Genomic DNA, 17,227 nt, shown 5'->3' with positions numbered 1-17,227 from the left:
AGCCAGATCAAACAAATTCAAAAGCTAGCAGAAGAGAAGAAATAACTAAGATCAGAGCAGAACTGAAGGAGTTAGAGACACACACAAAAAAACCCTAAAAAATAAATAAATAAATGATTCCAGGAGCTGGTTTTTAGAAAAGATCAGAAAATAGGTTGCTAGCCAGACTAATAATAAAGAAAAGAGAGAAGAATCAAATGGATGCAATAAAAAATAAAAGGGGCTATCACCACTGATCCCACAGAAATACAAATTACCATCAGAGATTACTAGACACACTTCTATGCAAATAAACCAGTAAATCTAGGAGAAATGGATAAATTCCTGGACACTTACACCCTCCCAACACCAAACCAAAAAGTAGTTGAATCCCTGAATAGACCAATAACAAAGTCAGAAATTGAGACAGCAATTACTAGCCTAACAACCAAAAAAGTCCAGGACCAGATGAGTTCACAGCCGAATTCTACCAAAGGTACAAAGAGGAGCTGATACCATTCCTTCTGAAACTATTCCAAACCATACCAAGAGGGAATCCTCCCTAACTCATTTTATGAGACCAACATCGTGTTACCAAAACCTGGAAGAGACGCAAGTAACAAATAAAATTTCAGGCCAATATCCATGATGAACATTGATGCAAAAATCCTCAATAAAATACTGGCAAACTGAATCCAACAGCACATCAAACAGATTATCCAACACAATCAAGTCAGCTTCATCCCTGGGATGCAAGGCTAGTTCAACATAAGCAAAGTAGTAAACATAATCCATCACATAAACAGAACGAAAGACAAAAAACACATGATAATCTCAATGCATGCTGAGAAGGCCTTTGACAAAATTCAACAGCCCTTTATGCTGAAAATTCTCAATAAACTAGGATCAATGGAACATATCTCAAAATAAAATAATAACAGCTATTTATGACAAACCCACAGCCAATATTATACTGAGCGGGCTAAAACTGGAAGCATTCCCTTTGAAATTTGGCACTAGACAAGGAAGCCCTTTCTCACTACTCCTATTCAACATACTATTGGAAGTTCTGGCCAGTTAAATCAGGCCACAAAAAGAAATAAAGTGTTTTCAGATAGTAAAAGAGGAAGTCAAATTATCTCTATTTGTAGATGACATGATTGTGTATTTAGAAGACCCCATCGTCTCAGCCCAAAATCTCCTTAAGCTGACAAGCAACTTCAGCCAAGTCTCAGGATATGAAATCAGTGTGCAAAAAATCACAAGCATTCCTATACATCAATGACAGAGAGCCAAATCATGACTGATCCCCCATTCACAATTGCAGCAAAGAACAAAATACCTACGAATACAACAAACAAGGGATGTAAAGGACCTCTTCAAGGAGAACTACAAACCAATGCTCAAGAAAATAAGACAGAACACAAACAGATGTAAAACATTCCATGCTCATCGATAGGAAGAATCAATATCATGAAAATGGCTATACTCCTGAAAGTAATTTATAGATTCAATGCTATCCCCATTAAGCTACCATTGACTTTCTTCACAGAATTGGATAAACAACTTTAAACTTCATATGGAACCGAAAAAGAGCCCACATAGCCAAGAAAATCCTAAGCAAACAAAACCCAACAACAACAAAAAGCTGGAAGCATCACACTACCTGCCTTCAAACTATACTACAAGGCTACTGTAATCAAAACAGGATGGTAGTGGTACCAAAACAGAGATATAGACCAACCGAACAGAACAGATGTCTCAGAAACAATGCCATGCATCTACCCCAATCTGATCTTTGACAAACCTGACAAAAACAAGCAATGGGGAAGGGATTCCCTGTTTAATAAATGGTGTTGGGAAAACTGACTAGTCGTATGCAGAAAGCTGAACCTGGATCCCTTCGTTACATTTTATACAAAAATTAACTCCAGATGGATTAAAGATTTAAACATAAGACCTAACACCATAATAAACCCTAGAAGATGGAAGACAGTGTGGCAGTTCCTCAAGGACCTAGAAATAGAAATTCCATTTGACCTAGCAATCCCATTACTGGGTATATATCCAAAGGATAACAAATGGTTCTACTATAAAGACAAATGCACATGAATGTTCATTGCAGCACTGTTTACAATAGCAAAGAACTGGAACCAACCGAATGCCCATCAGTGATAGACTGGACAGGCACATATACACCAGGGAATACTAGGCAGCCATAAAAAATAATGAGTTTGTGTCCATTGTAGGGACATGGATGAACCTGGAACCCATCATTCTCAGGAAACGGACACAGGAACAAATAAAACACTGCATGCTCTCACTCATAGGTGGATGTTGAACAATGAGAACACATGGACACAGGGAGGGGAGCATCACACACTGGGGTCTGTTGATGGGAAATAGGGGAGGGACAGCAGGGGGTGGGGAGTTGGGGAGAGATAGCATGGGGAGAAATGCCCGATATAGGTGACAGGGAGAAAGGCAGCAAATCACACTGCCATGTGTGTACCTATGCAACAATCTTGCATGTTCTCCACAGGTACCCCACAACCTAAAATGCAATAAAAAATTGTAGTAATAGTGGTAAAAAAAAAATAATAAACCCTAGAAGAAAACCTAGGTAATACTATTTAGGACATAGGCATGGGCAAGGATTTTATGACTAAAACAACAAAAGCAATGGCAACAAAAGCCAAAATAGGCAAATGGGGTCTATTTAAACTAAAGAGCTTCTGCACAGCAAGTGAAACTATCATTAGAGTGAATTGGCAATCAACACAATTGGAAAAAACTTTTTGCAATCTACCCATCTGACAAAGGGCTAATGTCCAGGATCTACAAAGAACTAAAACACATTTACAAGAAAAAAACAACCCTATCAAAAAGTGGGCGAAGGATTTGAACAGACACTTTTCAAAAGAAGACATTTATGCAGCTAATAAACATGAAAAAAAGCTCATCATCACTGGTCATTAGAGAAATGCAAATCAAAACCACATTGAAATATCATCTCACACCAGTTAAAATGGCGATCATTAGAAAATCAAGAGACAACTGATCCTTAAGAGGATGTGGAGACATAGGAAGGCTTTTACACTGTTGGTGGGAGTGTCAATTAGTTCAACCACTTTGAAAGACATTTTGGGATTCCTCAAGGATCTAGAAATAGCAATATCATTTGGCCCAGCAATCCCACTACTGGGTATATATCCAAAGTGTTATAACAGAATGACTTATAAAGACACAGGCACATGTATGTTTATTGTGGCACTGTTCACAATAGCAAACACCTGGAACCAACCCAAATGCCCATCAATGACAGACTGGATAAACAAAATGTGGCACATATACACCATGGAATACTATGTCGCTATAAAAAAGGATGAGTTCACGTCCTTTGCAGGGACACGGATGAATCTGGAAACCATCATTCTCAGCAAACTGACACAAGAACAGAAAACCAAACATGGCATGTTCTCACTCATAAGTGGGAGTTGAACTATGATAATACATGGACACAGGGAGGGGAGCATCACACACCCGGGCCTTTTGGCGGGTGGGGGCCTAAGGAGGGATACCAGGGAGTCAGGGGATTGGGGAGGGATAGCATTAGTAGAAATACCTAATGTAGATGATGCGGTGATAGATGCAGCAAACCACCACGGCACATGTATATCTATGCAACCTGCACATTTTGCACATGTACCCCAGAACTTAAAGTATAATAAAATGATAAAGGGGATATTGCCAGTCAAATGCATAGAAATATAAACTACCATCAGATAATACTATAAATACCTCTATGCAAATAAACTATACAATCCAGAAGAAATGGATAAATTACTAGACACATACACCCTCCCAAGGCTTAATCAGGAAAAAGTGGAATCCTTGAATAGACCAATAACAAGTACTGAAATCGAGACAGTAATAAATAGCCTACTAACCAAAAATGAACACCCAGGACCAGCTGGATTCACAGCTGAATGCTATGAGAGGTACAAAGAGGAGCTAGTACCATTCCTTCTGAAACGATTTCAAACAATTGGAAGGACTCCTCCCTAACTCATTTTATGAAGCTGGCATCATCCTGATACCAAAAGCTGGCAAAGAAACAACAACAAAAAAAGAAAACTTAAGACCAATTTCCCTGATGAACATCAATGTAAAAATCTTCAATAAAATACTAGCGAAAAGAATCCAGCAGCACATGAAAAATCTTATCCACCATCATCAAGTTGGCTTCATCCCTGGAATGCAAGGGGATGAAGTAATAAATGTAATTCATCAGGTAAACAGAACCAATGACAACCACATGAACATCTCCGTAGATGCAAGCCTTTGATAAAGTTCAATATTTCTTCATGTTAAAAACTCTCAATAAACTAGGTACTGAGGAAAAATATATCAAAATAATAACTATTTACGGCAAACTCAGCTAATATTATGATGAATGGGCAAAAGTTGGAAGCATTCCCTTTAAAAACCAACACAAGACAAGGATGCCCCCTGTCACCACTCCTATTCAACATAGTATTGAAGTTTTGCCAGGGCAATCAGGCAAGAGAAACAAATAAAGGGTTAAAGGTATTCAAATAGGAAGAGAGGAAATCAACTTGTCTCTGTTTGCAGAATACATGATTGTATATTTAGAAAACCATATTGTCTCAGCCCAAAAACTACTTAAGCTAATAAGCAACTTCAGCAAAGTCTCAGGATACAAAATCAATATGCAAAAATCACCAGCATTCCTATACACCAGTGACAGACAAGCAGAGAGCCAAATCATGAGTGAACTCCCATTCACATTTGCTACAAAGAGAATAAAATACCTAGGAATACAGCTAACAGTGTATGTGAAAGACCTTTTCAAGGAGAACTACAAACCACTACTCAAGGAAATAAGAGATAACACAAACAAATGAAAAAACATTCTATTCTTGTGGATAAAAGAATCTATAGCACAAAAATGGCCATACTTCCCAAAGTAATTTATAGATTCAGCACTATTCCCATCAAAATGCCGTTGACGTTCTTCACAGGATTAGAAAAAAAACTACTTTAAATTTCATATTGGGCCAAAAAAGAACCTGTATCATCAAGACAGCCCTAAGCAAAAACAACAAAGCACCTGAGAGATCAACCTGGATAAAACGGTGAAACCCCATCTCTACTAAAATACAAAAAAATTAGGCAGGCATGGCAGTATGTGTCTGTAATCCCAGCTGCTTGGGAGGCTGAGACAGGGGAATCGCTTGCTCCTGGGAGGTGAATGTTGCAGTGAGCCGACATCATGCCACTGCATTCCAGCCTGGGTGACAGAACGAGACTCCATCTCAAAAGAAAAAAAAAAAAAAAAAAAAAAAAAAGCTGAAAGCATCATGCTACCTAACTTGAAACTATACTTCAAGGATACAGTAACCAAACAGCATAGTACTGGTACCAAAACATACAGATAGACCAATGAAACCGAACAGAGACCCCAGAAATAACACCACACATTTACAACAATGTGATCTTTGACAAGCCAGACAAAAGTAATGGAGAACGGATTCCCTCTTTAATAAATGGTGTTGGGAAAACTGGCTAGCCACATGCAGAAAACTGAAACTGAATCCCTTCCTTACACCTTATACAAAAATTAACTCAAGATGGATTAAAGACTTAAATGTAAACCACCAATTCATAAAAACTCTGGAAGAAAACCTAGGTAATACCATTCAGGACATAGGCATGGGCAAAGAGCTCATGACGAAAACACCAAAAGCAATTGCAACAAAAGCCAAAATTGACAAATGAGATCTAATTAACTTATAGAGCTTCTGCACAGCAAAGACAAACCAACCCACAAAAAACCTATCATCAGAGTGAAAAGGCAACCTACAGAGAAGGGGAAAAATGTTTGCCATCTACCCATCTGACAAAGGTCTGATACCCATAATCTACCAGGAACTTAAGCAAATTTACAAGAAAAAAACAATCATATCAAAAAGTGGGCAAAGGATATGAACAGACACTTCTCCAAAGAAGACGTTTATGTGGCCAACAAACATATGAAAAACAGCTCAACATCACTGATTGTTAGAGAAATGCAAATGAAAACCACAATGAGCTACCATCTCACGCCCGTGAGAATGTTCATTATTAAAAAGTAAATAAACAATAGATGCTGGCAAGCTCTTGAGAAATAGGAACACTTTTACACTGTTGGTGGGAGTGTAAATTAGTTCAACTATTGTGGAAGATTCCTCAGGTATCTAGAACCAGAAATACCATTTGACCCAGCGGTCCCATCACTGGATATATACCCAAAGGAATATAAATCATTCTACTATAAAGCAAAGACATGAAGCCAACACAAATGCCCATCAATGACAGACTGGTTAAAGAAAATGTGGTACATATACACCATGGAATACTATGCAGCCATAAAAAGGAACGAGATAATGTCTTTTACAGGGACATGAAAAAATCTGGTCAAGGGGAAGGAGAGCATTAGGACACACAGCTAATGCATGTGGGGCTTAAAACCTAGATGATGGATTGTTAGCTGCCACAAACTACTGTGGCACATGTATAACTATTTACAAACCTACACATTATGCACTTGTATCTCAGAAATTAAAGTAACATAAATAAGTATCTGTGAGTCTTACACCTTACTGGCACATGATACCAATGAGAAATGTTCAATTATATTTTAAAACAAGCAAACAGTTTTTGCCATGTGTCTATAATATAGTACTCTTGATAAAATAGATTTCAGCAAAAGATGAATGGGCATCCCACCCAGTGCATATTAGTTTACCCAGTGTCTCTTTCTAAGAGGTGATTTCATTTATAATGAAATTTAGCATTTGAATTCTAAGAATAGTGTTGTAGAGAGGTAAATAAGCATCTGTTTATTCCAGAAGACATTCAGTACTGTCTACCTATATCGCTTCTTACATTGAAATAGCATGAGGTATTCTATCTTCCACATACAAGTTTAAATGCATCCTATAAGTAGCCTCATGATTCTCACATTAAAGATCCCTCTACATGACTGTTTGTACCTATTCCCCCAAATTCCACACTCCTTGTCCTTTCTACATCATACCATATTCAGAGATCTAAAACTTTTTCAGTTCCCTTTCTTTTGCATATTTCATTCACCCCTCAATGCACTGCAATTTTTCATAACTCAACTAGTCATCTACCAACAGCCTCCTCTTTACCAGATCTTATGGATACATTTTCTTTCTTCTTATTTTCCTCAGTATTTGATATTATGGAGTATTTCCTATTTAATATGTGAAATATCCTAACCAGGGGAGTGTGTTAGTGTCCTAGAATTGCCGTAACAGATAACTAAAAACTATGATGGCTTAATACAACAGGAAGTTATTTTCTTACAGTTCTAAAGTCTAGATTTCACAAATCAAGTTAGTGGTAAGGCCAGGCACCCTCCAAAACCTCTAGAGGACGATTGATGCTTCCTTGCCTTTTTCAACTTCTGGTAGCCCAGAAGTTCCTCGGCTGTGTGAAGCTACTGTAATTCTAGTCTCCTCTATCTTCATGTAACTGTCTTCCTTCTATGTGTCTCTATCTTTGTGTCTCTCCTCTTCTTTTCATAAGGATGCTAATTGTATTGAAATATGGCTCACCTCAACTTAACTTGATTACATTTGCAAGACATATTTCCAAATAAGATCACATTCACAAGAGATGATAGGGATTTGACGTTCTACAATCATGAGACCTGGTTAAATAGCTCATGTAAGGCTGTTGCTTCTGCATCTTGGGTTGGGTCTAAAGTTGGCTTCCCATAGGCAGCTGGGAAGAAAAATAGATATAGAATTGGAGTGAACAAGAACTAGAACTTTACAGGATACGCTGGAGCCCCAAGGACAAATTGGAACCCATGTTTTTCTCATGCCTTGGGAGTTCCAACTTTAATGACGTGCATGGCCTGCCAGGGAGATTGGTATGCTTCACCATAAATTCCACAAACTCCTTTGCTTAGGATGTAGAGAAGCTGTAGGAGGTGATCTTGCAAAAGGAGTAGTGGGACGGGATTCGGAGAAGCTGATGGAGTGGTTATTACGTAGAGGCTGAAAAAGCCCAGGTGCTTCCAAGAGTAAGGTGAGCTAGCAGATCAGTGACGATGTATGCGAGCAGCACAAAAGCCTGGTAGTTTACCAATCATCCAATCATAAACTTGGCTGCTGCTTCCATTCCACTACCAAGTCTTATACAAATTTCTCTGATAGCTAACTTTAAAGCAGCCCCAAATTCCCAAGGGAATTCTGGGATTTGTTATCTCTGTTTAACCTAATATGACAGCATACATAGCCGCAACAGTCCATCCTTGTCAATTTGTCACTAGTACGCACCTTTTATAACCATTTGTAACATTTTTTTTTCTTTTTTTTGAGATGGAGTTTCGCTCTTGTCACCCAGGCTGGAGTGCAATGGCATAACCTCAACTCACTGCAAGCTCTGCCTCTCAGGTTTGAGCAACTCTCCTGCCTCAGCCTCTTGAGTAGCTGGGATTACAGGTGCCCACCACCACACCCAGCTAATTTTTGTATTTTTAGTAGAAACAGGGGGTTTGCCATGTTGGCCGGGCTGGTCTTGAACTCCTGACCTCAGGTGATCTGCCCACCTTGGCCTCCCAAAGTACTGGGATTACAGGTGTTAGCCACTGTGCCTGGCACCATTCATAACTTCTAAAAAACATAGTAGCAATGTAATTCTGCCCTTTAATCTGTCTTTGAATGTTTTTTATTCCTTTTCTAGCTGAGCCGTACTCCTCCTTTGAAGTACTGTAACTTCAATATTGAAATACGTGATTAGCTACTATCAACACTACTTATACTAGATGGGAGGTAGATGGGAAGAAAAGAGGAAAAAAAGAATTGTTTAATATGTATTAAGTTGGTGCAAAAGTACTTGTGGTTTTTGCCATTAAATCACAAAAATACTCATTTAATAAAAAAATTAATATATTAATATCAGAATAAGGAAGAAATACTACAATTGTCACTTCTGTATTTAGTCACATGGTTGCTGCTGACATTTATAATTTCCTTCTTCTAGTGTGCAATCAATATTCTGTTTGCTTTGACAAGCACCATCACTGGTCATTTTTCCTTACCTAGTAAGGTAAATCAGACATTCATTGTTGAAGTGTCTGGGCCATTAGCAATAATGCCTGCAATGAACTGATTTTCCACTCACTTTTGTCATATGACAAGAGAGCACTAAGTGGGGTTCCAGGTGATTTCTTGTACTCCATTCATACTCCTCATTGCCCATATTGTGGTGGTAGTAATCCAACTTCGCTTTGATATTTAGGATCATTGATTCACATGCTATAGTAACTTCTTACTGGCTTCTGGATTCACTGGCATGAAGAGCCCAAGTGGCCAGGTAGCTGTTTCAGTTTCCAATTTAATAGAACCACTGATATGGACACTGGAGTTAGTGTTGTACCACTGGGAACTAAGAGCTTGGGACCAACATATCCCAATGTCTTGAGAGTCAGCAGCACAGATTTTGCTACTTGAATCATGTATAGTGAGTTGAGAGGAACCATTTCCATTTCCATTTCCATTTCCACCCCTTGATTTCCAGACCATGAGACATCTGCGTATGAGAGAAACTGTCATCCTACCTATATTGGTAACTGATTTAGATAATATAAAGCTTCCTTAAGGAGATCAGTTCATCCTTATAAAATATTGGTACTGAACTGGTGGCATAACTGAGTCTTCAAAAGGCCATCCTTTTGATAGGAAACGTGGGAAGACCAGTGATTTCTATAAGCATGAGCCAATTTTTTTTTTTAATCAGAAGTGATGCTGTATGGAATTCCATGAATAAGTGAATAAAGCATTCTGAAAGTACATGTGTGGTAAATTTTAGAAGAAGCATCATGGACAAAGAAGGCAGATTCATATCCAGAGCACTTTTTCCAGAGAGAACAAAGAACTGTCCTTCCGGTACTGAAGCAAGTGGTCCAATATAATTAGCCAAACACAAAGTGGAGATTTTATCCTCCTGGGAAATGCTTCTGCAAAGATTTACCACAGAGATTTCACCTTATGCATTCCTGGAGCCAGCCAGTCTATTTAAGTCTGTTTCTATGCATCTGAAGCTGGGCTTAAGGTCCACAGGTCAGAGTCAGAAAAGAAAGATGCACTGGGGAAAACAAAGACAAAACTGAACCTGTGAAGATAATCTGGAACCCATGAGGACAAAGTAGAACCTACCTCCAAGTCTCCAACTTCAATGATGCAGGTGACTTTCTAGCCACCAAGTTTTTCCTTTTGGAAATGGATGCCTTGCCCTGGATTCAGAGAAACTGAATGAGGAGAATTCGTGGTGTCTGAAGGAGCTGCATGCCTAATACCAATAAGATGAACCAGCAAATCTCCACAGTATGTCTAAGTTGCAATAATGCTCGATCACACAGTAGTCTTCTAAGTATAAATACGAGTACGGCTTCACTGCCACCTTCTAAATGTTACCCAAATTTCTTTTGTAGCCAGCCCTAATGCCAAACTGTACACAGTAGTTGCAGCTTAGTTGAACTGATACAGTATAAAACCACCATGGAGAGTAAAACAATGTTAAATTGAAAAAGTGAATGAATTAATTAATAGATGGATTTGTGAAATAGCTAAAGTCACTGCTTAGTTGTTTCTATCCATCTTGTTTTAGGCTAGTGGCTCAGATCAACCTTTCAGTGCTCTAGTCCAAATAGTAGCGCTTTCTTTCAAGATAAGGAAAGCAACTGATCCATGGTTTGGGAGTGAAGAGCTGATATTTTATAAGAGAAAATGTTCTGAAAATGGAAATCTAGGTTCTGGTCCTCCTGTTGACTAAGTGAACATGGAAAATTACTTGACTTCTCTCTAAATTGCCTTATGAAAAGCATAGTTTGGCTCAGTAATTTATATCTCACTCAGTTCTAGTATTCTGTGATTTTGGTCACGTTCAGAGTTAAAATCCCCGACTTACTAATTTCACATCAAATATTCTTGGTCAATTTTTTTTTCTGTCTTATAATGAAAAGACTCCATTTATTCACTTGACTAGAAAATAGAAGGTTAACATTTCCAATGCTACATGCATGGTGTACTACTGGAGCTGTTTGCATTCCTTATATACCTAATTATAAGAAGAACACATTCTTCTGATATAATCATATAAAATTACATTTCCCCTTTATCAAGTAAAAGATCAAACAAATTAGAAGAATTTGAATCTTTATACACTTGGATTTTTATATAAACATAGATAACGGATACACTTAAAATAGACAAAACTATAATAGTTTGTTTTGCATACGTATTAAATCACGTTATATGAAATAATATAGTATTCCTTGTTTCACTCACAAAACATACATATAATAGCTTTTTCTTCAAACTTGTCTCATGCATCTTTGACATGTCTTTATCACTAGAATCAATTTTAGTCATGTATTACAATGTGAATATCATCTTCAGATCCATCTATGTTGTTTGAAAAGTAGCTTTTTCTTGGATTTGTATATGATACTGTCATTGAAAATACTATGCTATCAAAAGTACAGGAATCCACAGGTGGGGTGTGTGTATGTGTGTTGGTTGTTTTTTTTTTTTGCATTTATTTAAATGGACAAATGTTATATTCACAGTGCAACCTCTGACTCTATTCTTATTTAAGGAAAGGGTGTTATATAAGTGCTTTTTAAAGTGCCTTTTAAAAGAGTGATGTTTCCCTGTGTTCCCTGTAGAGAGGTCTGTGCAAACTTACCCTGCAGTCCCAGTAATGTGAGAGGCTGACAAAACCAGTTTCCTTGGAACAAATATGTATTAGGGACTTAATGAACAGAAGCCATGCCTGTGTCCTGGTTAGCAGCAAGTTGAGATGGTGGATTCCTACACCACTGCCTCAGAACTTGGGCTTACAGACTACAGGGGAGAAAGGATGGTTCCAATGGGAACTGTTGGAAAACTGCATGATAACATTAAGGTTTGTTTGGCCTAAAGGCAGAATTTATGGTAAGTACCTGCTCATAAACAAGGAAAATAAAAGGAAATTTTAGAGGCTTTCCCAGAACAGAAGTTAATCCTAAGCCAATAGAGTCGATTAGCTTTCAAAATGAGTCTCTTTGTCCTCCACAGGTACACTTATAAAGAGAGCCAATAGTTGAATTTTTCAGACAACATTCTCTGAAATACTTTTAAAATTTCTTTGTGCCTTCTTTTCTCTACCTCCTCCTCCTGCTCCTCTGTTTCTTCTTCCCTCTTCTTATAACCAATTCTAGCAGCCATCTATCAGAATACCAAATTAACAATTGCTGAGATCATTCGAAAGTAATGTGCCTCCCTAGACAATACTTTCCCAAACCTCACAGGTCAAAATGAAGCAATTTGAGACATTTGTAGTATGGCAGACCGTATACAAGATTCCAGATTTAAGTGTAATTTACCTCTAAAACAGATAGATATTCATAGTATTGCACTTGATCTTGATAAAGCCTATTAAGGCAGGGATTATCGTACCATTTTTATATACAGGGAAACTGAGGCTGAGGAATTCCTTAATTGTTCAAGCTCTGTCTGATCTCGAAACCTTTATAGTGCTACATCGATATTGATAAAAAGATGATAAATTTCTTAGCTATGTAGCCTCAATTTTCTCATTCCACCAATCAGCATTTTCGGAAGAGTTATGCTAATAGTAGTAACTTAAATTTTGCTGAATTTTGGCTCCTGCTGCTTAGTCTTTAGTGAAGTGTCTATCTTTCTGGTATTTTAAGATTCTCAATGCATGTATGCAGAACTCTTTCTTCTTTCACTAAAATAAAAGGCACTCATGCAAGTAAGTACACACGAACACACCAATAACCAACGCATAACTAGACAGGTTTAAACTTCTGGTCATGATGAGTCAGATCTGCTCAAATGTATTTGTATTGACCATAAATATATGTATATATTACATATTATTCACCTTGAATAGCTATACTTAATATTCCTAAATATTTCATATCTGATAAGTTTATCTGATACTACAAATCTAACGTTATCTGTTAAACATTACCCTGTATTTAACAATGACATGCTGACTTTATTAACTACATAGGAAATTATCATGCTGACCTGTATCATACTTAAGATGAACATGGAAATTTTTTCTGATAAAGAAAAATACAAATTTTAGTCATTGTGATTTCTATTAATATAAATTTACTTTCACATATTTGTTTTTGAAAACTTTTCAATCTTGATAAGTGCTATATTGTCAATAAAGACAGATTATTCACATCTGGGAATATTTACCTTCTTGCCTTAAAAAAAAAAAACGCTTTTAAATAGTATTATGAGGTGAATTGTGCCCTCTCACCCATATGTTGAATTCTTAGCCTCCAATAACTCAGAATATGACCTTATTTGGACATAGGATCTTTGCAAAGGCAACTCACCTAAAGTGAGGTCAGTAGAATGAATCCTAACCCAATATGACTGGTGTCCTTAAGAAAAGGGGAAATTTAGACACAAAGACATGCATAGGAGGGAAGATGATATGAAGCAGTACAGGGAGAAGACAACAATCTGCAAGTCAAGGAGAGAGCCTGGAACAGATCTTTTCCTCTGGCTTCAGAAAGAACTGACCCTACTGGCACCTTGATTTTGGAATTCTAGCCTCCAGAAATGAGAGAAAAGCAGTTGCAAACCCTAGTTTGGTGTTTTGTCATAACAGTCTTATGAAACCATCACAAATGCCATTTTGAAATATTTGCTTATGTACATTCATGTAAACGGGCTTTCCTTTACTATAATGTAGGCTTTAATTTTCAGTATTGTAACTGCACCTTACTTAAAGGATTTATGGAATTATTTCTGCTACAAATAAATATATTTTTTTGCATGTATGTATTCTCTCTATTGCACTGTTCCTCAATCCATTGCTATTTAAAATGTTCTTTTGTTGTATATTTTAAGAATTTCTTTAAAAAAGTCAGGTAAAACTTGTGAGGCAGGACAGCTTTAACAAGTTTGTTTTATACTGTTCATGGGAAATACTTAGGATATTTTGCTATCCCCAGTAGTATAAATACCGTATTTTAGTGGAGAAGTTTTACACTTCAAAAGAAATTCTACAGAATGGGGTGGGAGGACTTGTTTTTAAAAAACTGCTGTGAAAGGGGCTATATAAGTAGGATTTACAGAATTATTACCTCTGTGTTTATTAGTCATAGTCTTGATTCCCCTTAAGCCTATTCTTTTGTCTATAGGTAATGCAGATGAGTTTCTTATATAAAAGGAGAAAGGAGAAATTAAATAATTTGTCAAAGGTGAAATAGCTTTGACCATTAATAGGAAACTGGCACTTATGAAATCAATTGAACTTTCATCACTTTTCAGTGGTGAACTAGAAAGACATGGCTATTTTTAGACCATACCACTTCATCTTCCTAGATTTACTTTCCAATGAATTGCAGTTTGCATCACTGAAATTTGGATATTTAGGCCATATTTGATGCTTTTTCTAAATATGTACATTAAAACTGGAACTGTTTCCTTCATAGACATGCTGGAAAGTTTCGGGACTTGAACGTGGAGAGTTTGGGGATTTTTTTTTTTTTCCTGAAGAGATAGTACAATTTAAAAATAATGTAAAATATTACTAAATGACTACCTAAAGAAATACGTTAATTTTGCTTCTGAAAATTTATCTCCTGTTCTTTTTTGTTTTTCATATCTTGATTAATATCGTGCCAAGGGATGGCATTATGAGCCTTGCAGAATTGATTAGGACATTTTTGCCATATTTCAAATGAAAGCAGACCTGAAATCAGTGTAGCATTCAAGTTTTTCCCAAGGTACAGGGTGACTGCTCCTGTTTAAGAAGTGAACAGTGTAAATGAGTTAATTCTAAGATTAAGGTCTCAGAGATATTCACCAAATATCTCAAAACTTAAGACAATTCTCATTTTCCTGTCTGCTTATTTGGAGAATTTTTCAATTTAGGTGGAAGAGGAAGAATTGAACTGACACGCTATCACAGTGGGACTATAAAGTGTTCTACAAATTCTAGTGAGAACAAAAGGAATCTTGTTATTGCTTTGTACTATATGCTTGTCCTATGTCTGTAGTATCTAAAACAGAGTACTATATCAGATATGAAAAAAGTGTTTCAAACTTTCCTTTGGTAAACACTATAACTAATTGTAAAAAGAGAATAAAACATTCATAGTTTGTATTAGGGCATTTAGATGATTTAATTATATTACATTTGTTTGAATTTCTCCAGATGAATAGTAAAAAGTACAAATCAAGTTAGAAAACAAAGATGTAGTTTTTATGATACTGACACATTTTTAAACTTCATTTTTGTTAAAATGGTTCCATTTTAAATTTTAGAGTATTCTAAAAAATGTATGATTTATAAAAAGTTTTCACAACAACAAAGGTGGTGACACTATTCCCTATGATCTGCAACCTTCCACCTGGAATGTACCATCCATTTGGACATCCAAGTCGGCCTTGTAAGTCCTACAAGACGGGGAAGTTTTCATGTGAAGCCTGTGAAGGAATGTGCGTGTCCTTCCTCAGCCTTCAGCTTTCAGGAGTAGACAAGGGGTTACTAAACCACTATTTCATGTCACTACGTGGCTTCATTTATTAAATCAGCAAAACAACACAAAATATTGTCATTAGACACTAAGCTTAAAAATGACATTTCAGGCCAGGCACAATGGCTCATGCCTGTTATCCCAGCACTTTGGGAGGCTGAGCTGGGTAGATCAAAAAAAAAAAAAAAAGAAAAAAAAGTTTTTTACATTTTCTAAACCATGCTTTAAGTGACTTCTATGATGTATAGAGACAGAAAATTCAGTAAAATAGTATTTAACATAGCTTATGAATAGCTATATTTTTTCTAGGTCAATAATATGCTCTCAAATAGATTCAATACTATATCTAAGGTTATAAAATGCATAATAGTGTTATTTTAACTCTACCTTGAGGGAGATACAATATTTTACACTTAACTTATCAGACCCTGAATTTTATCAATACGAAGGAGCTGCTGTAAAGATTAAATGTCAGAAATAGGTATCTTTAGCTCAGAGACTGCCTGTAATAAGGGAATAATAAATTATTCTCCATAATTCAACAAATATTTACACATTTATAAATATGCTAAAATTAAGATTCAAAAATCCAAGTATAAATGTTAATAACAGAAACACTACAGATTATTCTAAAATATGTAAGTTCATATTCATAGCCATTACTGTCCTGAGGGAACTTACACTTGCAGAAGATATTAACACAAGTCCTTGTAGATTGTGCCAGTTAACTCATGGGATTTATCCCCTAACCCAGTGGTGCACTCTGTAATCCTCTCTTGGTGTTTGGTATCCATAAAATAATTATATAATAAAAGAAGGAAAAATATTAGGAAACTCTTTCAAAAACAGATGAGCACATTACATCCTGCCTGTGTTCCATTCATTTGAGACTTCGCATTCATCTAAGCTGGAACAGTTACTTTCATTTGTCTCTATTCAGTCTAATTTTTTGTTTTGAGGACTACTTATAGATGGGAGTTACCAGGAACACTGATGACCAGGAATCAAATTAAAAGCACTACATCAGTTTGTAAAGGCCAATGAAAAGCAGGAAAATGGGAATTACTTTCAGATAGTGATTACTAATCTGTACCAGGTTTGGTTGGGAGCCTAGTAACAAAGGGATTTGCATCTTATTACTCATCACTTGGGTCACTTGTTCCCCTTGTTCTTTAACTCCTGTTATTTTACAGACTGCTTTTGTAATGTTTTCCCTTAAGTCTAGGAAATAATGATCTTCGTTTAAACTTTTAACTTTTTTTGTTGTTCCTTTCCTTTTTAGGGATGCAGATCTGTTCTTGATAGACACAAGAACGGCCCAAGCTTTAGATGTGGGTTGGCTTGTCTTTGATATCACTGTGACCAGCAATCATTGGGTGATTAATCCACAGAACAATTTGGGCTTACAGCTCTGTGCAGAAACAGGGGATGGTAAGCACTGATTTTTATATATTTTTTGTGAAGCTTGTTTTGACACATTGAGAGTTGTTTTTTTGTGCAGTATAACCAATATATGTTTTATATTTATGATGTCCAAAGTGGCACATTTCATAAGATAATGCAATACTATTTTAGCTAATTTAGAACACATCTATCCAATACATTTATTGTCAGGCCCTAGGGTGGAAG

At 36.6% G+C, this 17,227-nt stretch overlaps 1 protein-coding gene across 1 annotated transcript in view; it reads left to right on the top strand.

Moving 5' to 3' along the window:
* BMP5 (bone morphogenetic protein 5) overlaps window positions 1-17,227 on the top strand; it is a 133,620-nt gene that overhangs the window by 74,059 nt on the left and 42,334 nt on the right. The window contains exon 3 of the mRNA XM_032299749.1: window positions 16,881-17,029. Within this exon, the coding sequence (XP_032155640.1) occupies window positions 16,881-17,029 (149 nt within the window). The remainder of the gene's footprint in view (window positions 1-16,880; window positions 17,030-17,227) is intronic.

Source organism: Sapajus apella, unplaced genomic scaffold, assembly GCF_009761245.1.
Source record: "Sapajus apella isolate SASKATOON/1434 unplaced genomic scaffold, GSC_monkey_1.0 scaffold41, whole genome shotgun sequence".
NCBI classification, from domain to species: Eukaryota; Metazoa; Chordata; class Mammalia; order Primates; family Cebidae; genus Sapajus; species Sapajus apella.
This window is presented reverse-complemented; position numbering and strand designations above follow the sequence as displayed.